The 24,350-nt window shown below is 41.0% G+C and overlaps 1 protein-coding gene across 3 annotated transcripts in view; it reads right to left on the reverse strand.

Annotated features, from left to right (window-relative positions):
- Window positions 1-712: 712 nt before the first annotated feature.
- Window positions 713-24,350, reverse strand: part of KLF3 (KLF transcription factor 3) — a 36,873-nt gene continuing 13,235 nt past the window's right edge. For 2 of the 3 annotated variants that reach the window (XM_060111193.1, XM_060111200.1), the window contains 5 exons: window positions 21,559-21,654; window positions 12,911-13,400; window positions 11,873-12,023; window positions 6,837-6,997; window positions 713-4,685 (listed from right to left, as the gene is read on the reverse strand). In XM_060111193.1, the coding sequence (XP_059967176.1) occupies window positions 4,504-4,685; window positions 6,837-6,997; window positions 11,873-12,023; window positions 12,911-13,400; window positions 21,559-21,615 (1,041 nt within the window). In that variant the 5' untranslated portion in view covers window positions 21,616-21,654 and the 3' untranslated portion in view covers window positions 713-4,503. Of the gene's footprint in view, window positions 4,686-6,836; window positions 6,998-11,872; window positions 12,024-12,910; window positions 13,401-21,558; window positions 21,655-22,552; window positions 22,624-24,350 lie in introns of those variants that run through there. The other variant, XM_060111183.1, reaches the window with a different exon arrangement.

Genomic DNA, 24,350 nt, shown 5'->3' on the forward strand with positions numbered 1-24,350 from the left:
TGTGAAGTTGAGTCAGGTGACAAGCGCCAGTCAGACATTATTTCATGTTATGCTAAGATGAAGTCTGGCTGGAGGAAGCTGCTGAGAGACCTAAAAAGCCAGTATCTTAGCTTCAATTACATTTAGGTGGAGCAAGAGAGTAGACATTTTGTCATAAACAAGAACTCTAAATGCCCACTAGAAACTACTTGTTCCTGTGATGCTAAGGACACAGCAGTGTCCATAGACACGGCTTACTGAAGGCTTGAAAAATCATGTTTTTATTTACCTTATTTACCAGAGTTATTTACCTTAATTTCTGATTCCCCACTGCCCAAGCTACGAATCCTAATCTTTATTTAAAAACTTGAAGTACTACACATAAGAAACCGAAAATTGTTTTTGGAAGCAGGTAGGGTCATAAACAATAAAATATTCCAAGAATGCACTAGGTGAATTTGTAGGTTTATGCTGGGTTGTCTACAAGTTTATGGTTTGTACTTAGAAAACTTATCAGAAAACCAGGGACATAGCTTTAGGGCTGAGTTAACTCATATAGTGCATTTTCCAGTTAGATCTGTTTTTCTTTCCTTCCATTAATGACTGCCTATCAAAGGGTGATTTACTTTGAAATTTCTAAGGGCCTCTTACATGTTACTTTGCTAAGTTTTGTTCCTAGTGATCACTGCATACATAGTAATCACAAGATCACATGTAATATTCTGATGGTTTTATTAACAAGTATATAATACATATATTGCATACTGTATATAGTATATGAGGACTGTACAGTACAAATTTATGTTCACAGTTTGACATGACAAAATGTCATTACTGAATTCCCATTGGACTACCGAGTAGAAACAGAGAAAGAACATTAAACATTCACATCTTTAGTAAGAAAGATTACCAAAATGTTTCAGTATTTGCAAGTATACTAATGCATGCTAAAAACCTTTACCCATTCAGTCTTATTAGCTTATAAAATATATTACACTTTATTAAAAATTTCTGCATAGTTTATACAAGTATTAAAGTACTGTAAATGTAATAATCCTGCTATACTTGCAGGTATGGTTTAAGAGATGCTAAGCAGAAAGATTATTTTGACCCTCTAACACTAAGTACATAACAGCAAAAAAAAAAAAAAGTGCTAGTATTTGTAAAACATAATATTGTTGTAGCCCTCGTTTAATGCATGTAAAATGGCTTTGTAAATGTATTATTTAAGTGAATTTGCAATCATTTAGAACTTGTTAACCTTGACCAACAAGAGAATAAAGGCCACTCTGAGCAACTTCATGTATGACAGCAATTCCTTTAAGATGACTGTATATTTTCAAACCAATCAAATTATTTTAAAACCTTAGACCTTTGAGATTGTCTTTAAAACAATCTAATCAGGAATGATGTGTAGATATACAGTATCAGCAATATAGTTTTTCAAATTCCACATTAGTGCAACACTGATAGTGCAGATGGGTGTTTAATAAAATATACACATTCATATATAGTTCCCCTGTAAATCTGTTCTAAGGCTCTTGAAACTTCTGATATTTAGCATTTCCTTAGTTGAACATAATAGCTATGCTGCTAACACATTCTCAAAACCAGGCGATTTAGAATGTTAATGCCCATTTGCGATGTAGATTCACACTTTAGAGCTCTAAAATATGATGGTTACAGATTTAATTTTTCTGACTTCTCCCCCAAGATGACACTTGGATAATAATCAAAGAAATTCTATAATAAACAGAATTTACACAACACTAACTTCATGTTTACAAATCATTCTCATCAATTTAAAATATTGCAATTAAAATCACCATTGATAGTAACATGGCATATCATTAAAACCACACGTTCAAGGGTACCTTATCTTGTATTGGAGGTCTTCCACAATAACAGCTAAAAATTACTAAGAGACTAAATTTCTCAACTATCATAGTAAAATACAAATATATATAAAAAAGGAAAATTTGGTTAAGAGCCAATTGGTAACTAAAGTATACAGACCAGCATGGGAACAGAGAATAGCTTCCTGGGTTGCTTTTCCTTCAGAGTTGAAATGTATCTTTGTTAATGAACTGTTAGCATAATCTAAGCAAGCTGAATAGTAATGTAATAGTCTTTGCAGGGTCTTGCTTGCTTTTCTGAAAAAAAAAGTCAATATGCCATAGCATACACATCAAATTTCATGAGAACCCACGAAGCTTTCTATCAGCTGGACTTAGACTCACAGCTAATTATTCAAAGATCAATTCTATCCTTTCTGGCCCCTTTTCCCACCTTCAAGATGGGTTAGAACACACACAAACTGGTTATCTCCATTAAAACAAAGATGTTCTTTGCACCCCAACTTAATTCTTCGGTGTGTTGTGGAAGAACCATTTCAAGCAATAAACATTTTGGCATGAATGTGACTAAACATCTACAATACAGACAATACCTACTTTTCCAAGAGCCATTTTTTTTTATCCCTCAATTCATGTCATGGTTGCAAACAAAACAAAAGCCTCATAAGGATGTTTTAATATTCTAAACAAATTTTGCAGTGCTTAAAAAAAAAAAAAAAAGAAAAACCAAGTGCCACAATAACAAATTACTTTGCATTTCTCAACTACATCTCCTTTCAGTTGGATCCGAGGGCTTACGAGCGGGACCTCTTAGGTGTGCAGTCCCTACAACTAACTTGTATTAACACGGCGCCGTCAAAGTAAGCTCCCCACACAATTCGCAGGCCTCCAGAATCACTCATGCACTGTCTTAAAAACAATTGAACAGTGTATTCCTCCCAGTTAAGGTTGTGCTGGATCCTGAGTTGTGGCTGGGATGAATCTTCAGGATTCCATTCTTCTCTCTGCTCCTCCATCCTTTATCGAGGGATGAAGGTGCATTTGCTTAAATGCACCCACACTACACCACCATCGCCCACTTTCTTCAAATTTAGGACCAATGGCATTTCTACACATAAATTATTTTTACTGGCATTTACACTATGGTGCTCAAAAGCCTGCTTTTGAAAAACTTCCCCTAAATAATGGTGCTATTAACCTTCAACATAAACACGAGTCATTTTCAGTTTGTTCTTCTGACAGGATACTTGATAGTGATAGGAGATTGCCAGCTCCAACAGTAAACATTTGGGAATTTGAGCTACATTTATGAATCCCTGAACTGTGGTTTTCTAGATTTTTCAGAAATCTGTCCCCCAAGAAAGCTATGTGTGCTTCACAACTATTTATATTTACAAATAGTGTCACTCAGGTCTTAAACTGAAGGAATCTACTAAAGCGTTAGCAGATGCTTATTTATGATATGTGTCATGTACACAGATGACAGCCAATTTGGCACCTTACAGCTCACACAGAAAAGTCTCCATATGAAGCCTCCATGATTAATTTGATAGGGGAACACAATTACCACTCAACATTTCCCTGTTTGCAAAAAAGCTGTTAAGTAGGTGGGGTAAAAGAAGGCCATTAAAGAAAACCATTCATACCCTTACCCAAAAGATTTTTTCCCATTACTGAGCAAATAGGTTTGTGGCATCCCTATCAATGCTTGGTAATCCACATTAAGGACATTGTAGAAACAGAGACAGGTGCATGGAGAACCCCATCGGTATCTGGCTTTGCAGTAGGGTTCCGCACAGCTGAATGTGCATAGAGACTGAAGCTCTGGGAATGTACTGCCCAGCGGACCAAATGATGAATTGTCACCGAAAAGCCCTAGGCGAGCAGGAATGGCTGGCTTCCTCCTTTGCCCGCCTCACTCTGCCCCTGCTGCATGCCCCTTTGCTCCGACTCCACGCTAGCAAGTACAGCATCCACCCCCTCAACGGACAGACATCATCCACCTAAATCAGCAGCTCTGGCTCACCTCCCTGGTGGCAAAGACCTCCTTAGTAGCTGCAGGCACAAAGGAGGGTAAAGGACGTACATTTAGATGAAGTGCTAAATCCAAATTGACAAGCCAGATCTGTGAAGGACAATGGAAGAGTTGACTGTACTAGTCTGAAAGCCTGTTGCATGTCTAGCTAATCTGTGAAAGGTTCCACCCTTCTTTTTGCTGTGGAGCACCAAACTCGATCACAGAGCACAGAGGTCTGGATGCCTCTGGCAAGGACTAGCAGGCTGGATACTGTATTTCTAATACATTTACTTTGACATTCTTTTGAGGATTACATGGAGAAACAATTGGTTATGTTAGTTTACATGTTCCCTTGCTTGCAGTACATTAAACGTTATCTCTAAGAAGGGTTTGCTTAGCATCCCCGAAAAAAAAAAAAGAAAAAAAAAAAAGTGTTCACATTCTTTAGGTCTGACCCGTGGCAAGGAGAGGGAGGATTAGAGAATATTTACTACTGACCATATGGAAGTTTGAATGATATAAATTCAGAGATTCAGACCAGCTGAATCAAAATTAAAATGTACATGTAAAAAGATGAGTTAGATAATGGGAGGAAGGACAGAGAGAGAGCTGGGAGAGTGGGAGCCACGCTGAGGCGGGAGATAGAGGCATTCAAACGAGCATGTGGCGTTTCCTATGGAGGGCAAGGTGGTCGGAGCGGGAGAAGCTGCGGTCACAGTCTGGACACTGGAAGGGTTTGATTCCAGTATGTTTTCGGAAATGTCTCGTGAGTTCATCAGACCGAGCAAATTTCCATGTGCATCCTTCCCATGTACATTTGTAGGGTTTTTCTCCTGCAGAAAGGTGGGGAAAAAAGAGTTGATTTTTTTCTAAGAGCAAAATGATATTAATAATTAAAGACAGTAAATATTTCTGAGCTAAAGCTCTTGACAAACATCATTTCCAAGATAGGATCATTCATTTGTCCCTTGAACCACTAGGCGACAAATAAGAAACACAGATTGTCTTAATATGAAATTGGCTTTCTGCCCAAAAAGGGGGGGAGGGGGATTTTAAGAGTTCCTAAAGCATATTTATGGCACTGAAATCCACTCTGAGGGGCTATCAAAGAATTTTGGTTTTGCCCTCAAAGGAGGCAATGAACAAGTTTTTAATACCCGGTGATCCGTATTTGTTGACCTCCAAGTCGTAAACCTACTTAGGAGCTTAGCTACATGCAGCCCTATCCATTCAAAGAGAAGTCCAAACTGAAAGTTTATGGGATTTGCTTATTCTTTTCAATAGTTTTCTAAAAATGTGAAGTCCCTAAGTCCCTAGCAACAAATATTCATCAGGGATTTCAACATTTTAGTTTTTGTTTAGTCAAGAACAACAACGCCTAAGTATAATGCTTCAATTCAGACGTACGGAAAATATAGTAAACTCCTCCCCACTCTGTCAGAAGTCAGGTTTCTACAACCCTCTCCTGTGTGACGATAACTTACAGGTGAGAAAAAGAAGACCTTTGTGGGAAAGTCATGAGGACAGCAGTATGAAGGCCTTTACAAATAAAAAGGCAGTTAACGGTAATTTTACATGTTTAAATCAGTAATATTGGGTAATGGGCATGACAGATTCATTCCCATTTACTATCCCTTGTTTTCTAGATTGTAATTCCTTGGCACTTCAATGACATATTCAGAATTTATACTCTCTGCTTTGTTGCACAGAATACACATGCTAAGAGTTATTTTTCTTACATCTGAATTGTTACCCAAATATGGACATATATACACTTCCAATGTCTTTTTACTCTTAGGCTGGCCTTTGGTAACATCCACCTCTCAGGTCCCGTTCGTGCCCTGAGGAGGCTTTCATGAGTCTATCTGGCACTGCCCATTGGGTGGTCCTCTAACTGCAAGGCTGTCACCCTCAGCTCTCTCCGTGGCAACACTGTGAGGAAGCCAAAGAACACTGTATGCGGCTGGATCCCCTCAGCTTCCTTTGCCTCCTTCCCAGGATGCACGGAAAACCTTCACTTCCACTCTGCCAGACACTTTACTTCCTCTCCTCTTCCAAACCCCGGATTCTTCCCTTTGTAAATGTTCCTAACAAGAATGACTCACAAAACTCCAAATATTCTACATTCTGAGTTAAGGAAATGTACAGAGAGGGAAATTGCTGTTACACTAGAATTTCACATCCAAGAGTATGAGGTCAGCTCAGATGAGGCTTTCCATAAACATTAACCACCAATACCAACTGCAATTAATCAGGTTTTAAAACATTTTTGTACGAATTCCTTAAGATGTTTTGCTACAAAATGTTCGTGAGCACAGGGGACAATTTTATGTTTTCCTCACCTATTTAACAATTTTTATAAGATCTGTCTGTACGCTCTATACGCAACGCCTGGCAAACTGGAAAATATCCTACAACAAATATGGCAGGCAATAGCCTACAAGTTCCCTCAGTTTTAGAAGACGGTAATCACCCAAATATCTTCACTTTTCTTTCCTTCGATGACTGTCTTCTGTTTGAATTCCATTTCTATAAACTGCTGCATTTACTTGTTCTGTATAAAGAACTTTATTTTTCTTTTTTTGCCATCGTGAATTTGATAATGTACAACATTTATTAAGTGACAGCCTATATGAAGGCCACATCTTTGATGAAACAGGCCCATGGTTAAGGGCACTTTCCCCCTCTGTTCCCAGTGGAGGTTTCATGCCCTTCTCTCTCTCTTACTACAGAGACCACAGAACTGCAAGTGGTTGCAAGGGGCCTTGAACAGATAACCCTGAATCTATTCTATTATAAAAACAAATCATTATCGAAAACTTCACTTTTCACAACTGACAAGAGACATCTGCAGCTATGGTAACTTTCAAGATGCCTGAAAAAATTTCATTACAATAATCTCTGAAAGCTACAACATTTGTCTTAACATTCCATGCTAGCACTTCTTAAGAAGAAAGATGAAGCGAGTCTTGTATTTCCAATACCTGTATGTGTTCTTCTGTGTGCTTTCAAGTGAGAGCTTTTAGTGTATACTTTGTTGCATCCATCATAATCACATCTGTGTATCCTCCGCTTCCTCTGGGTGTCTGGAGATTCCACAGGTAAAGGTCTCTTCCCGGGCTGCACGATGACTGAAGGGTGATTCCTAGGAAAGCCGATGCCAAATGCAAAATGGTGAGTGAAAGGCTCTTCCTTTCCTTCAAGGCACCAAAAGCATTAACAACACTGGGCAAAAACAAACAAACAAAAAACCCAACAAAATAAACAAAAAGAAATTAGCGGATCAACCCAAGAAGCACTGCTATATTCATTCAACAAACATGGAGTGAGCACCTACCATGAGCCAGGCACTGTGCTTGGCACCGGGACACAAAGATGAATAAAAACAGGGTTCCTGCCCTGGAGGAGCTCACACTCTAGGGGGAGACAGACATGTAGATAAGTAATGACAGTAAGAAGGGTTAGGGGCTACACTAGAGGGAGGTGCAAAGTGCTAGGAGAGTCTCTTTCCCTTAATAGAAATTTGCTTTCTTGTAGAATTCTGTGGTCCTAGGCTGAACGCTGTACTATGTTTTCTCACATTTATTATTCCTTAGGGGAAGATGTAAGAGGTCAAACTCCTAAGTCTCAGGCAACCACGCTGTAGGATGTATCTACATTTTATCCTTTACATAATTGGCATTTAGTTTGAATCTCTTAAAGAGGCTCAATTTACATTTGATTTTTACCTCCCCCCCCACAAAAAAAATTGGCACTACTGTCTTCACAAACTCAAACCTTTACTGTCACTATTTTTCCTCCTTGAGAGAGAACTTCAGGCAGTGCTAGTGGTCAGGCGAGGAAGCCCCTCACTCAGGACTCAAGACCCAGGCTCCAGGTGCAGCACCGGCTCCCTCACTGGCTGCCTGCCATCCTCCCTACCTTCCTGGCTCCTCACCCAGACTCCCCTTCCTGCACCTGCACACCTTTCCAGGGGGGGAGGAGGGTTGAAATCAAATCAGGTTACACATCATTACTATGAACTTTCTCTTTTTCAGAAAGGAAGTTGGTGGAGAGAAATGGCAGGTGGGAAGAGCTAGGAAAAATCTGTAGTTTTTTCAGGCTTCCCCTAATGATTGATGTAATTAACAAGTTCTAATCCATCCATTTGCTCTCCTAACTAATTACTTGATACATTACAAGCTTATGTATCAACGGTTGGCCTCTAACTGCAATGAAAGACTTCTTTGTCTTTTAAATTTGAATCTAAAGTTCTTAAGATATTCCAAATAACATGTGAATGTTTCATACAAGAGTGTATGGGGGAAAAAAGATTGGTGAAAAGAATGTGATGAGGGTAAACAGTCTTGTGAGCTAAAGAATAATAAAATTTAGACATAAAAATCAAGAGAGTCACTGAATGAAACTTTTTTATCTTGGTAAAAATGTCTCTTATCAACAACTTTTTCAAGCACCCAAAGAAGTGACTAGGAAGAGAATAAAAAGGTGCATTTTATCTTGAGTGACTTCACTAATTTCTCACTTATGATTAGCAAAGAAAACTGTCAGTTTTGAGTATCACTTTACCTTCCTACCCTGATGCTTAGAGGGACGATACGAAAGAATAAAGTTTAGATACATGGAAAAATGAACATGAACTAGTGCGGGGGGTGGAGAACAAGAACTTCAATTATATAAATGTACAAACAAATAGCAGAGAAAATGGAGAAATGAGAGTTTTTATAAAGCTCGATTATTAAGACCCTTTAATAAAAAGAAAAGTTTATCAGTTTATTTGAAACTTTCAACTTTCATGCCACTGACTGAAAATGTTCACCTTCATTAAGAGAACTTCAGGAAGTAAAATGTTGAGGGGAAAAAAAAAAGAACAGTTAAATATATCTCATGTGCCTCTGGGACCCTGGGAGAGAATCCCAGATAACTTTAGAAGTCTCTCCCAGTTATTCAATTTTATGGGTTGGGATTCTAATGGTTTCTGTGCAGTAGTTATGACTGCTGTTTCAGTTGCTCATTTTGTGAACATGTTACCCTAAAAAAAGGTACCCTAAAAGGCTGTGCGCTCCAGCTCTGTTCTCATAGTCCCTATAACCCTCGGCAAGGTATTCATGCTCTCCGTGCCTCAGTTTCTTCTCTGTAAAAGGGGATAATAATGCGATCTCAGAAAGTTGTTGTGAGTAATGCACACAAAACACTTAGGAACAACACCTGTTCCAGATGCAAATCTGCTAAACAGTAGCTGTTACTATTTCAAGGTGCAGAAACCCATTAGCAAACTTTGCCCCTACAGTTGTTTAATTTCATGAGGAGTTTTTTTGGGATGTCCTAACACCAGATCAGGAAATCTCTACTCCAGCCAACATCTCCCTTGGAAGGCAGCATCACTCTGAGAGGGGTCAGCAGTCTATCTCTAAAGAGCCGGATATTGGTACAGGCTAAGGTTCAGGATCTTGGGATCTCACTCACTCTTCTTGGTCTCCTCACTGCTCATTTTTAAGGAGGTTGTTTGGGATCATTATAACCAAGAAGTTAGAATACCTAGTAAATATCAGAGACCTGGTCATTGTTTTGAGTTAAGCTGATCCCTCTTATGTCTGCTACAGTTTCATGTTCACAACTCAGTGGGGAAATCTGATCCTCAAACTTTTTGTTCTAAATAAATTTTCACACATGTAAATAACAAAAGAAATCTGATATACATTTGAGTGCCTTTAAAAATAATCCTAAAACTATAACTTTATGATCAAACAAATGGATTTCAAAGCTGTATTTTAAAGTCCGCCCTTGTAAAGGAAGGGTTTCCTAAGGCAAATATTATTGGGGCTGCCTCATGGACATGGTACCAGGTGCTTGGTTTCCAGTGATTCTTTCCTGGCTAGCTGGTTTCCTATGTGGGCTGCTACTGGGCACACTCCAAGACATTACTTAATCACATCTGTGAGAGAATTACTTGAAGGGTACATGTCCCAGTTGTGGCTAATCGGTTCAATTTTCTGAGAGGCAAAATGCATTCTTAGGTCATTAGAATAAGCACATTACTCATTAATCATTAAAAGCCACTGAGCTTGAGATCATCAAAAGAACGTTACTTAAAATAAGCAAGAAAAGAGAAAAGGTGTTTTCTTTCCAGCATAATTCAGAGCACAGAATATTGCCTTCAATTATTCTTCCGTAATGCGTTACACTGTAATTTATAATAACCTAGACTTTGGAATAACCCCGTTTCAGTCAATGGATCCCTTGCTATGTGGGCAGTTGGCTTTATAGCATCTTTTTCATCATCTGTGCAGGAACAATTACAGGTACAAGCTATGTTGCCAGTTACCTCACCAAAGACATCTGACATCCTAAAAAAAAAGGTAATTCAGCCTACAAGATGTGTCCATTTTGGTTAGTCTATTTTTCCTTTCCCTTAGTGCAGCAGCAGATGCAATCAGCTAGATATGGCCTAAAAATAGCAGGAAGACCACTCATCTGGAAGAAGGAGATCAGCCCAGGCCCCCTCTGCTGTTAATGGTGTGATTACAGGCAAGTTATTTATGCCTTGGCTCATCAGTTGTTTGCTCTGACTCCCACCTGCTTGTTTTGGGAGAATGAAATAACTCCTTTGAAAACACTTGGAAAAGTTCCTTTCTGGGGGTACGGAGGCACTATGTAATTGTGAAGGGCAATAATGTGCAAGACCATCAGACAGTCTGCCTACTGATGTGGCTGTGGAAGAAGATTCATTCTCTTCTTCATCTATCAAAGTGTAGATGACAACCCTCTGCCGCCCCACCCCCCGCAAAAAAAGCGGACGGATTTGATGCAAATGACAATTGATATATGAGCTATTATGAAGGCACCTACTTGGGTTGAATGCGGATACAACCAGAATACATGTTAAGTTCCAGAAAATAGCTGTTCTAAAACCAGAGGATTCATATTCTGTTACAGAATTCATTACGTTAAGGGAGAAAAGTGGGCAGAAATGCTGGAGAAAAGGTTATATGGGGAGGAAGGTGACAGAAGGGACCCTGAGGAGACAGAAACTGTTGAACTTCCTTTGTACTAGGAAGCTGGCCATTAAATCCAATGTTGTAAAGACCATAACACAAGAAAAATAATTACAACCAATAATGAAAATAAAGAGGAAGCAGGGGCAACGAGATTAAGCGAGTAGGCCAAGGTCATACACACGGTGGAGAGCAGAGCTGGGATCCAAGATGTTCGACCCGAAGGCCACGTTTGTACCTACTGCAGACACAGCCTCCAGTGTAATCACTGGTAGAAGTCAAGGGCATCTCTAGTGACAAATCCCAGTAATGATGTTATTTAGACTGTGTGTGACACCATCACATGACAGCAAGTTAAACCACCATTCAGGTGCCTGGATGTCGACCAGTAGTGTAAACTTCCTACTGGATGGCGGTTCTAAAGCAGACCGAACATTCTAGGGCACTCACAATTAGAAAGACAGGAGACTAAACAGTTCTTTCAACGCCGAGCTTCTCTGAGCAACATGGTCAGCTTTCTGTTGCCACGGGACTGGTTTTGGAGTATCTTTCTTGGATTTGTGGTTGGCCCGGAAAATTCTGACTAAAGCCATTCCCCACCACAGAAACACTATACTTTGTGAGAACTGACAATGGGAAGGACGATACGTGATCCCATGAAGCATTTCCAGGATCCAACCTTAAGTAGAATATCTAGAACACCAAATTCAATCCATGTTGGGCTAAAGATGATGGGAGAATTATATACACATAGTCTGGAAGGATGGAAAAAAACAAGATACAAATGATTTCTGGGGTAAAGTGGCAAGATCATGTGCGACCAATTCACTGAGAACGTGACGTAACACATGTAACAGAGCACACAGTTTTTGGAGAAATTCTCCCATCTGGCCCAGGGGCTGCCCCGAACGACAAGGCAGTCCCGCCTGGCAATCCACACCACATCTTGAGCAGGAAGCTCCAGCTTCCATTCCAGTTCCGAGATGCACGCCGCTACGTAAATGCCAGGCAGACCTCAATATACTTACTCTTGTAACAGTGCTTGCGGGGGGGACACTGAGTTCATTAAAGGGGGTGACATTTCTTCAGGATAATAATCTGTCCTCTGTGGTTCGATCCCAGGTTCTATTTTAATTTTTTTCTGTAATAGAGGCTTCTCATATGATTCAATTACAGGGACTACAAAATAAAAATAGAAAAGTTACTCTATGTACCATTTACCGATTTCAGCCTTTAAAAGCTTATTGCACGGCTTCTAGCTACCACACTGATGTGTATCTATTTGCCTTTGGCAAAATGACAGCAGAAATGAATCGGTGGGTGCTTCTTGTTCCTCCTAACAATTACTTTGTCAGCAAGCACCATTTGGAGGAAGCTGGACTTTTAAGACATCCACCCCCAAAGGATTTCTTCCTTATGACGTTTGGTTATCTCCTTGTTACCCCAGCCTTCTGCCTCTGACCAGTGAGTAAACAAGGTGGCTTTTAATAGCCATTAGTTATCACATGGTCTAAAGGTTTTTTTTTGTGTGTGTGTGGTACGCGGGCCTCCCATTGCTGTGTCCTCTCCCGCTGTGGAGCACAGGCTCCGGACACGCAGGCTCAGCGGCCATGGCTCACGGGCCCAGCCGCTCCGCGGCATGTGGGATCTTCCCAGACTGGGGCACGAACCTGTGTCCCCTGGATCAACCACTGCGCCACCAGGGAAGCCCCTAAAGGTATTTCTTAAATGCCTTTTTGCACCTAGAACCATGTTGGTATTCAATAAGGAAAAATATAAAGTCAAGATTCTTATTATCCCCAAGTTGACAAGTATATAGTGACACTAATCATTTCATGGCATTTAACAGACAGCCTGATCCTTGGGAGATCTTCCAGTGTCAATGCTTAAAAAACAAAAAAGAAAAAGCAAATGCTTTAGGCCGACTCTAAGTCGAGTATTTCCTTTTCAGAGTTCAACAGCTCTTGGCCCCTTGCCTCCTTTGCTCCCTCACCCAGACTATCTGGTGAAGACCCAAGTCCGGACTAAGCAGGGGGGCGGCAGTGTGGGCGAGTGGCGGAATTTACCTTGCATGCTACTACTGGAATTTTCCATCTCGTCCGATAGAGAGACCATGAGCGGCTGCTGGAGGTGGCTGGTGTACATGAAGGGGACGGGCTGAACGACAACAGGCTGGATGACGGGCAGGATGCCGGGGCTCCGGATGCCGTGGCGGGAGAGGGCTGCAGCCATCACAGGCGGCATGGACAGCGGCACGCTGAAGGGCTGCACGCCGGGCGGCGGTGGCGGCGAGTACTTCTTCCCCGGTGGGCTGGACGAGGGCAGGCTCAGCCCCGGCGAGGCTCTCCGGTGCAAGGACTGGAACTTCAGGGAGGACGGAGAGTTCCCGGCAGAGGGCGGCGAGCTCCGCTTGTTCACGGTGAGGTCCACCGGCTCCATCTGCATCCCGTGCGACAGGCCTTCCGGGGTCTGGAAGAACTTATCAGATAACGGTGTGGAGTAGATGACGCCATACTTGTTGGGCTTCATCGACTCCATGTAATTAGACGGGTAGGACTATTGGAAAAGAAAGACGGAAACGTGTCAACAGCCAAGTAAGCGTGTTTGCTTGAAACACGAATTAAGATGAAAATATACAACAAGGCACCTTCAATCACATGGACTTTAATAAGTGGTTTGGGTTTAGATACATGCTTGACCCTAAAACAATGCTATGAGAGAGAGCTGGTCTAATAAACGTAAGCACTAAAGTTAATGTGGTAACTGTGTCACACGAAAAATCTCAAATTTAATTCTACGATTATGGCCATGTCCAATGTTAAGGCAGAGGATGATACCTGGAAAACTTCTAAAATAAGTTATGAAACAGAAGGCTTATGGGCCTTTATCATTAGGAGTTGGCGTTGAAGTTCACCAAGAATCAGCCAAGCCAACTAACCTTGTTGATTTTCTGATGGGGTTTCTTACTTGGCAGGAAATACTCTCCCTGGCTCTAGTGTCCTCCAGCTCAGCAGAAAGACACTGAACATTTCTCATACGCTGTGTATAACAGGGACAAGTGGAGCTGCATGGTAGTGCCTTAGGATGGTCTTCAGCCACTGACACATCCGTGCTACGAGTCCTGGCCTTAGCACCGGAAGTCCTACATCCTAGGAAACGCCTCAATCTCAGGCACACCAGGATGGCCAGTCACCCTACACACCTATACACTGTAGAAGGCCACCCACATGAGGGTGATTATGTTCTTGGCTCCAACTTGTGCGATGGACTTATTCACAGTTTGAATGAAACTGTAGAAGATGACTTCATCTCCAAATTTGTGGATGACACAGAACTGTAAGAACGAGCTAATGTAACAGGACTCAAATAAAGACATGTGACGCTGGAAGGGACCTGCACACGAGCCGAGGCCCTGCCTTCTCTCCTTTCCACCTTGCTACCCACCTCATCGAAAGAGGCTGCAGGACAACCTCACGAGATGCTGGAGGAGACATCAATGGTTTTCCTCCCAAACCTAAGACCTGTTCCACAACTGACCTAATTCATCTTCAGGTACATTTCTCTCTTATAACATCAAGGTAACCTAACTCTCATTTACCAGCTTTAAATATAAATCAATCACAATTGCACACTATGGGTACTGTCCTTGGCCATGGAATTCACTAAAATTACTTCTATACCTTAACTAACATTAAAAAATAGAAAACTTTGTTGTAGAATGCTTTAAAAAAAATTAAACTCAACATAAGTCATTTTCTTTACTTGTAGGCATTTTAGGGAAACTGAAATTTTTAGTGGTAACATGTCAAGCCTGCCTGCAGAAAATTACTTGTACTTGAATGTTTTACAGTGAAAGTGAAAAGTAACATACGGTGCCTCTCTTCCAGCTCTAAAATCTGATGTGTCTGATTCTGAGGCAACACTAGCTCATGATGCAACTGAGAAAACCCACCAAAGGGGCCTTAAAATGAAACAGCTTAAATGTACTATTAAGTTCTGAGCCTCCCCAGCCCCTCCAATGGCCACTCATTTGAGTTATAAATAACTGTGGAATAGCAGTGTTTTTGACTGGGATTACCACTGAGATCACACCCTTTTCCTCTCTGGGCCTCACTGGGTAGATCTCCACGTGACTATGCATCAGAATCAGCTGTGCTGCTTTAAAATTCCAGATGCCTGATTCCTTCTCTGGGCCAACTGAGCATCAGAGTATTGGAATGTAAGGGGACAGGCAAGTACTTATCTTAATCTGGTTTTGATGTCAGTTTCTCATCGTTAAGATGCACTTTGTTCTTTTGTCCTTTCTTTCTTTACCTGTATCCTCATTCGTAACCTACATAACCACATGGAACAGTGATTCCTGCAGTCTGGTGTACATCTCTCTGATAGACACAGAGCTTTAGAATAGTTATGTGTTTATTTCAGTGCATTAAGAAAAACTATGTTTCTCAGTAGTAGTGACAAAAAGTTCCCTTTTAAAATAACTTTTACAGTAGTGATACAAAGTTCCCTTTTAAAATAACTTTATTATATTCAAAAGCAATTCTATCTCTAGGGCAAGAAAAATTACTAAATAAATATTAGGAGTGCAGGAGCCATGGGGATACGGCAAAATCTGTCAAGGTGGTATTGGATCCCCACCTTCCAGGAGGCTGTGAGATTAAGATTAAAATTGGACTCAATGGGGCTTCCCTGGTGGCACAAGTGGTTGACAGTCCGCCTGCCGATGCAGGGGACACGGGTTTGTGCCCTGGTCCGGGAGGATCCCACATGCCGCGGAGCAGCTGGGCCCTTGAGCCACGGCCGCTGAGCCTGCGCGTCCGGAGCCTGTGCTCCGCAACGGGAGAGGCCACAACAGTAGAGGCCCGCGTACCGCCAAAAAAAAAAAAAAAAATTGGACTCAATGAGATACCTATGTGATGAACTTAACACACACCGTGGTCCTGCGAGTCCCTTGTCTTCCTTCCTTATACAAGAGGTGCGCGCTGCAATGGGCTTTGATGCTCCCTATCAGGGCTTCTCAAACTTTACTGAGCACACAAATTCACCTGGGAATCTTGTTAAAAGGCAGGTTCTGAATTACTGGGGAGTGACCTAAGGTGCCACAGACCACCCTTGGAACAGCTCAGCTCTAAATGACAGAGATACAGAATAAAAATACTAATTTTTATTATTAAAATGGTATATTGTTTAAATGCAATTGAAAGGCGGGGGCGGGGAGAATTTTCACTAATAATACTGCTTAAAAACAAGGACATGAGGATATAAAATCAGGAAACATGAATTTGTAAAAATATACAAATTGTTTTTAAAAATATCTTTGAATTACATATTAAGGATCAAATAAGGTAAAGACTGTTTCCACCTTTCTTTAGAACTAGACACACACAGGCGCAACACAAGGTGAGAGGCCCAAAATATACAGTAATATTAATATAAAATAGATTTAAATTCAAATATTGAAATAGGCAAAAGCAAAAGAGGCACAAGGTTTGCTAACAAAAAATTACAAACTTTGTACAATGAGGGTTTAAGGAAGTAATTAACTATAGGAGGAAAAAAAGATTTCTCCTGATTCTAAAGTTTAACCATCTTGATATAATTTTCTAAAGGGCAAAAGTTCTGGTATGAGAAACAAAAACTCCAGGAAATGGGAGGCAGTATTCATTGTTTCTACTCACGGAATTGTAGCTTCTCCCTTATTTTCAGCCCTAGTCTTCAAAGACATTCCTATGACCTAGATTTTAATGCCAACTTATTGGCAGCTACATAGGAAGCAAAATGAGGACATACTTTTATTGCTGTCATTGTTCGATTTTTCTATCTGTGGGGTGAGTTTAAGGAAAGCAGGAATTTAGAACCTGGGAGATTTGCAAATTTAATAACAGTCTCAGGTTTCTCAAGCCATAAAGAAAGAAACATCCACACATAGAGCTAAGTTTTATAAACATTGTGCACAGTTCTGCAGAGAGCTTGCCCTCCTGTGAATGCCCCCTGCCAGCTATACTGGACATGTGGTTTTTGTAAGGCTCTAGGGCTAAAAGCAGGGGGACTGTTGGGACCTGGGCACATGACTGAGTACACTATTAACAACTTCCAGTCTGACTGCCTCGCCTAAGGGTGAAGAAATGTGGTTCTTCAAACTGTCTCACTAGCAAATTTCATAGCAATGTTTACCAGAACCTTCTATGAGACGTGTTTATATGGGTGGAGCATATAAGCCACTGCAATCAGCCAGCAACAATCTGGTTCTCCACAGTGTAAGGACTGATATAGGGCTTGCTTGGGGTGTGTACCTTGGGTGGATACACCCTGGTAATAGTTGCTTCTTCTCTGTTCCAGACTATTCCTGTCTTCTAACAAAGCAATGCAGATAAGTGTGGCTGCACCAGCGAAATCCAAATCAGAGGCAAGTACTGATGAAGCAGAAGGAGGGCATCCAGCCACTGCCAGGCATCCACTGGCTCGTATGCATACTGCTTACTCAAGGAGCTCTGTTCACGGGAACAGAGCAGCTTGCAGACAAGACTCACGCAAGGCTTCCCCACTCCTGACCCCCACTAGCGGCGGCAATGGGTTTACTTTTCCAGAAGATCTGTTGTTAAGAAAAGTTCTCTCCCTGTTGTAACACGCATTCAAGTGTTCACACCTCTGCCCTGTGGGTTATTTCTTTGCTGGCGGCTTCCTGTCACTGGATTGGGAGATGAGGGTCCAGTCCAGGTGCTCAAAGAACACCGGATGAATGGATGATGTGAATCAACACGCTCTCCCAGCAAGGTTTTACTACTGACAAGGCTCAGGATAATACCAATTCTTTGATTCTCAAAAACATGATTTTTTTAAGTGTGGTGAGGAAAAAGGCACAGGGTTTGGGTAATTTTTCAGTGCTATCACTTCATATGAAAGTGAGAATTAATAGTTTCTCATTTTATTGGAAATAGTTTTGGTGAGTTTTCCACTACAAGATGGTTTAAGTGGATGGAGTGACTCCATGAAACGTGGATGAGTCTCTGTTTCAGTGTTCATTAATATGAAAAAAATATGCCGTCCGTTACAGGGCGATGGCAAGTCAAAGGAATCTTCATACCAAGGGTGGGCTTCCAAGTGCAGGAAGACGTGGTGCATTTATAAACAAACTCGCTGCAAACAGCAAATGTCATGCCCCTCTATGCAAACAAAAGCAGAAAGCTCTCTTTCTACCAGGCTCAGAAAAGTCATGAAAAGTTTCTGTTAGAACACAGCAGAGGGACTACTGATTTCTAAATACTTCTCAATCTGTAAGGAGTCCGTTAGATGATAATTTTCATTAAAGAAAAAAATACACGTTCTTCAAAAGTAATCTTCCTGTAGGAAAAGAATATGAGGGCATACTTTTCAAAATTCCTTCTCACTTCCTGAATTAAGTTCTAATTTTCAAACTTCTTTGGCAGTATCGGTAAAAACAACTCCTTTATGTGCATATTTTATATACACCTGCCATTTCACATTTTACAAATTAAAAATCTCCAATTTCACAAATAAGGAAAAACAATGGGAGGCTCAGGGAGCTGCTGGTTTTGCCAGCATCGCACTGACGGTAAGTAACAGAGATCCACGGCAGAGGCGGGTGTACTCTGCCCCCCATTCTTGCAAATCTTAACAGGATCAACAATCCAAAGTCTAATGTGCCTCAGGGCACAAGGTTTAGTGGGAAGTATGAAGGCTTATACTTCAGCAAGAGAAAAATGACATTTCCTCACTTTCTATAAACTATAGCAAAATACCAAATAGGCAGATTGCTTCTGCTCTTCTCACTTTTTAAGAAAAAGGAGTGGGGGAGGGGAATAAGTCACTGTAAAATATTTTTATGCATATGTGGAATTAAAACAAAAAGAATCTTACACATGTCTACGGCTTAATGTTTAGAACATTGACTTGAATAAACAAAGACCTCAACCTTCAGATCAAAGGCAGAATTAAAAAGGAAAAAAGGCACAATAAATCAGGTTTCATATACTCCACCTATGAAGGCAGGAAAGATAAAATCTGAAGATTTAAGAGTGGAAACAAAAGCTTTTAATTTTGTTATGTAAAATAATCACAATGCCCTACTCCCCAAATGTCTTAGTTAACTGAGGCTTTGCTGAATTAAGAAAAAGAAACTTTATTATAAGGACTGAAACTATCTTTTGGTTGAGACAATGTAATTAAATCCTATAAGCATCTGTAGAAATTGAAAACCAGAGCATGAAGGAGAAAAAGACCATTAATTGCAAAAATACTTCTACATATTTTAACTCCATATATTAATATAAGTTCCAGCATTACAAGTATAACCGTTACTTCAAACTAATCTTATTTCCATTTTTTCGGCAAAGTGTATTTCCTTGCACTTAACTGTATTGTGCCAACTTCATTTTAGCTTTAAATTAGGCTCTTGTGACACATTCCCATGCCTGATTACAAAATGCATCACTGATGGTCCTGCGTCATTTATCAAATTAATCATATTCTTCAGTACTAAAAACCTATTCATATTTCAAGGATATAATTAATGGGGAAATTGTATAACTTAATATTCCTCCAATATGATCATGCAGCAGTTGGGAGAAGGGGTTGATGACCAAACGAGTAACATTAGAAGTCAATTTAGTGTTTTGATTAATATAGTTCTTATTGCTCTGTTATTATCATATTCAGACACGCAGTTATCCAGTTATCATGCAGGAAGGTGAATGTTATTTCCTGACTTAACTTTTCACTGTACACAGTGGTAAACACTTCACTGGCACAGTAATCTCCATGGCAACTCAGTTCCAAGGGCCTCGGAGTGACCCCTGTGTCTTGTATAAACAGTTTTGGCAGGAACCTCCACAGCCAGTGCATAAGGATGATCTAATTTTTGCAAGCGTGTCATTACCAACCTTCAGATACACAACTCAGGCCAAGTTTTTCCCCTTGTGAGTATTTTCCAAGCCCATGGAAGAAAAGAGCAGGACAGAATTGGAAGCGTGGCCTTGTTATATTCACTAAACTAGATCTCCTCAAGTCTCAACCACTCCCTGTTTTGCAGTCGGACACCTTTCTGTTGTCACCCATGTCCCACCTCCACAGCACTGATGTTGCACCTCTATAAACACCTGGACTAATTACTTGTTCCCTGGTGGCCGAGAAGCATGTAGAGGGGCCTGGCTCACAGGAGGGGCTAGCTTAGCACTAATGTGTTGAAAAAAACAGTGAACGTAATTCCCTCCCAGTCACAGACTCTTCTGAGTGATACGAAATTCCATCCTCAGGGTCAAGTTCATTCTTTCCCTAGCTTCTCCCCAGTCACAGCTCCATATGGCTGCTAGAAGTTTAAGCAAATCACTTTATTCTTAATATATTTTTACATGCAAAAGGACCAAGGAGTTCCCCCCCTCCCCCAGTTTTCATCTTTTTAATCAGTTCCTTGAAGGACAGCCTAAACACTACATGAGATAAAATGGAGTACTTCTTTTTCTTCCAGTATTTAAAAAAACGACATTCACAAACATGTTTAAGAAACTCTTCTATATAGTCTGGGTGGTGATTTCAAGTGAAAAACACCTCTAAGTAAACGCTTCTTTTTTTTTAACATCTTTATTGGAGTATAATTGCTTTACAATGGTGTGTTAGTTACTGCTGTATAACAAAGTGAATCAGCTATATATATACATATATCCCCATATCTCCTCCCTCTTGCATCTCCCTCCCACCCTCCCTATGCCACCCCTCTAGGTGGTCACAAAGCACCGAGCTGATCTCCCTGTGCTATGCGGCTGCTTCCCACTAGCTATCTGTTTTACGTTTGGTAGTGTATATATGTCCATGCCACTCTCTCACTTCATCCCAGCTTACCTTCCCCCTCCTCGTGTCCTCAAGTCCGTTCTCTACATCTGTGTCTTTATTCCTGTCCTGCCCCTAGGTTCTTCAGAACCATTTTTTTTTAGATTCCATATATGTGTTAGCATACGGTATTTGTTTTTCTCTTTCTGACTTACTTCACTCTGTATGACAGACTCTAGGTCCACCCACCTCACTACAAATAACTCAATTTCGTTTCTTTTTATGGCTGAGTAATATTCCGTTGTGTATATATGTGCCACATCTTCTTTATCCATTCATCTGTCGATGGACATTTAGGTTGCTTCCATGTCCTGGCTATTGTAAACAGAGCTGCAATGAACACTGCGGTACATGACTCTTTTTGAACTATGGGTAAACTCGTTCTTGATGCAGATTTCTTGTAGGTACATTTGGAAACTGCTTCCTAATCATGATAAACATTGCATACCCGTTTTTTTTTAATGTCCCTAAATACACGTTAATTTTAAAAAATTAATCTGGCTAAACTTATTCTTGCCAAAACCAATAATCCTGAGAACTCAAACTAAAAAACTGGTAACTGAGGGGGTTTTGTAAAACTACTTCTATTGTGAGCAGATGCTCCTGTGGCCCAAGTTCTGCGCTGATCACATCTTGGGGGCAGGTGGGGCTTTGGGGCACAGGGCTTAAGGAAACATGGATCCCAGTTATTAAATGGGGCACAGTTGCTAGGAGGGTATTTACCTCACTTACTACCAGGGGCTTTCAGAAAAGTTTGCCATCAAATGCCTGTCAAGTAACGAGTGGCTTTAAGGAATAACACAACACACAGTAGAGTTATTACCACTTGGAATAAGTAAGAAGAGGTGTTTGGTTTTGGAAAACTTACCACCGAGACAGGATCCATGGCCTCTTGCTTGACAGGGACTGGGTCAAACATGAGCATTCTTTTAATTATGCTTTCTAGGGTGCTCTGGTGTTTGGCCTAGAAAACAAAACAAAGTGTCTCTCTAAATCCCAAGGTTACTTTCAATATAAATCAGTAGAAGAAATATATATATAATATTCCCCACCCCTCCCCCCTCTCTGCTCCTTCCCCTCCCCTGCCCCCGGAATGGTTGGAATTTGTTTCCCTTACCTATGAAAGATGCCATTTTATGTAATTAAAACCAGACTCCATGGTCATAACCGGGTGAGAGCCAACGGGCATTTCTAACTCAAATACATAAACCCTGATGTTTCAGGAACAATAGGTACAGCCTCTTCTGAGCAGCCACGCTTGTTCAAGATTACTGTGCAGGGCTTCCCTGGTGGCGCAGTGGTTGAGAATCTGCCTGCTGATGCAGGGGACACGGGTTCGAGCCCTGGTCTGGGAGGATCCCACATGCTGCGGAGCAACTAGGCCCGTGAGCCACAACTCCTGAGCCTGCGCGTCTGGAGCCTGTGCTCCGCAACAAGAGAGGCTGCCATAGTGAGAGGCCCACGCACCGCGATGCAGAGTGGCCCCCGCTTGCCACAACTAGAGAAAGCCCTTGCACAGAAACGAAGATGCAACACAGCCAAAATAAATAAATTAATTAGAACTAAGGGTTCAGAGAAAGTAAAAAAAAAAAAAAAAAAAAAGATTACTGTGCAGCTCAATAGAAGTTAACATTATATATGAATGTTAAACACCTTTCCTTTCCCCCTTTTGTTACAGAAAAATCAGGAAAAAACAAGGCAGGCAAAAAGACAACTTAGAACCAACCATCGTGAATATCTGTCTTTATCCCTCCAAACTCTCTTTTTAAGTGGATTGTAATATGCATACTACATAGTACCCATAATTTCACCTAACAGTTTACTGGGAAAATGTTTCTTTTTCAGTAAGTGCGGTTCCATACCATCAAGTTCAGTGTGCCACTGTGTGAACCGATCAGATATTTGCGGCTTGTGGGATCTTAGTTCCCCGACCAGGGATGAAACCCAGGCCCCCTGTAGAGGAAGCACAGAGTCTTAACCACTGGACCGCCAGGGAAGTCCCCAATCAGATTTTTAAAAATTCCTCTTGTTGGGCACTTGAGTTGCTTCTAAATTTTCACCATTACAGATAGCAATGAGCACTTTTATACTTACATCCTCCTGTGCATCCTTAATTTTTAGGATAAATTTTATGAAGGGGAATTCTAGAGTGAGAAGCATGTACTTTTACCAAAGCATTTGCTGTATCATCCAGCAAAGATACTCTATAAAAATTAAAACTTTGCTAATTTGTTAATATCAAAATGACAAACGATTTTTAGTCTCTTGATTTAATTATTGAAGCTGAGTCTTTTTCATTTTTATTTACCATTTACATTTCTTCTTTTACAAGTTGATTTTTTTGGGATCGAACTGGCACCCCCTGCGGTGGAAGCACAGAGTCCTAACCACGGGACCACCAGGGAATTCCCTACATTTCTTCTTTTGAGAAATGCCTAAATTCAGGTCCTGAGTTCCCGGTCCCTGCTTGTGGTTTTCTAAGTACTTTTTTTTTTGCGGTAGGCGGGCCTCCCACCGCTGTGGCCTCCCGCTGCGGAGCACAGGCTCCAGACACGCAGGCTCAGCGGCCATGGCTCACAGGCCCAGCCGCTCCGCAGCATGTGGGATCCTCCCGGACCGGGGCATGAACCCGTGTCCCCTGCATCGGCAGGCGGACTCTCAACCACTGCGCCACCAGGGAAGCCCTCTAAGTACTTTTTTTATATGAAGACTATTACCTTGTATTTACTCCAATTTCTCCTCATAAGGAAATAAGACAATCTTTAGCCTAATGTAAAGAAAATGTCCATCTTGATTCTGTTGGATCTTTCTCTTCTTCTTTTGTTATGCTTGTGTTATCCCTTTCCTCCTGTGTTCTACACTGTCCACTTCTGGCACTAAAATACATCAAATAATCGCTTCCTCACAAGACAAAATATTCAGTCTGCTGAACATTTAACTGCATTTCATACATTATAGGATCACCGCCCACATACTACCCAGATCATCAACAACTTTCTTCAGGCACCTCCTATGCAAATTTGGTTAGAAGTGAGGTCTTTATGTATTACTTTGGTTTGGGTGGGAACGTAAACAAGTTCTAGATTGAGTTCTACCAGAAAAAGGTATAGAAATCCCTGGTTTAGACTACTTCCTGTATTTCAGTATGTAAACATCCCATCCCCACCTCCATGATAGCGATTCTGTAGCCAGCGGTGTCCATGCTCTATGGGTTAAACTAAGATATCATCACACCCAATTATAAAAGTAATACTGTGTAGTTCTTGTGCTTCACTGCTTTGCTGAAGAAAGACTGTCCTGGGTCTTGTGACAACACGTGAATATCATCATTAACTCAACATAAGGCCCTGACTTCAAAATTATATTTTCCTACATCACAGGACGTATTATAATCTGTGAACACAATTTGATACCAGGCTGCTCAAATCAATGGTGCTACCACCCTCTTCTGTATCCCAGCAAGAACAAACCTCACAGCCAGTGAAAAATGGATGATTTCATAGTGAAGGATGAAAACCCCTTTTGTGTCTTTGGATCTATTATTAACCAGTTCCCAGGCTAGCAGCTGTACAGATGGATATGGTTCTAAGAATTGCTGTCCAGGGCCCTACAGCGGACCGTAAACAAAAGACGTGAGATAGCCCCCTTATATCAATGAGG

This window comes from Mesoplodon densirostris, chromosome 1 (genome assembly GCF_025265405.1).
Source record: "Mesoplodon densirostris isolate mMesDen1 chromosome 1, mMesDen1 primary haplotype, whole genome shotgun sequence".
Lineage (NCBI taxonomy): Eukaryota > Metazoa > Chordata > Mammalia > Artiodactyla > Ziphiidae > Mesoplodon > Mesoplodon densirostris.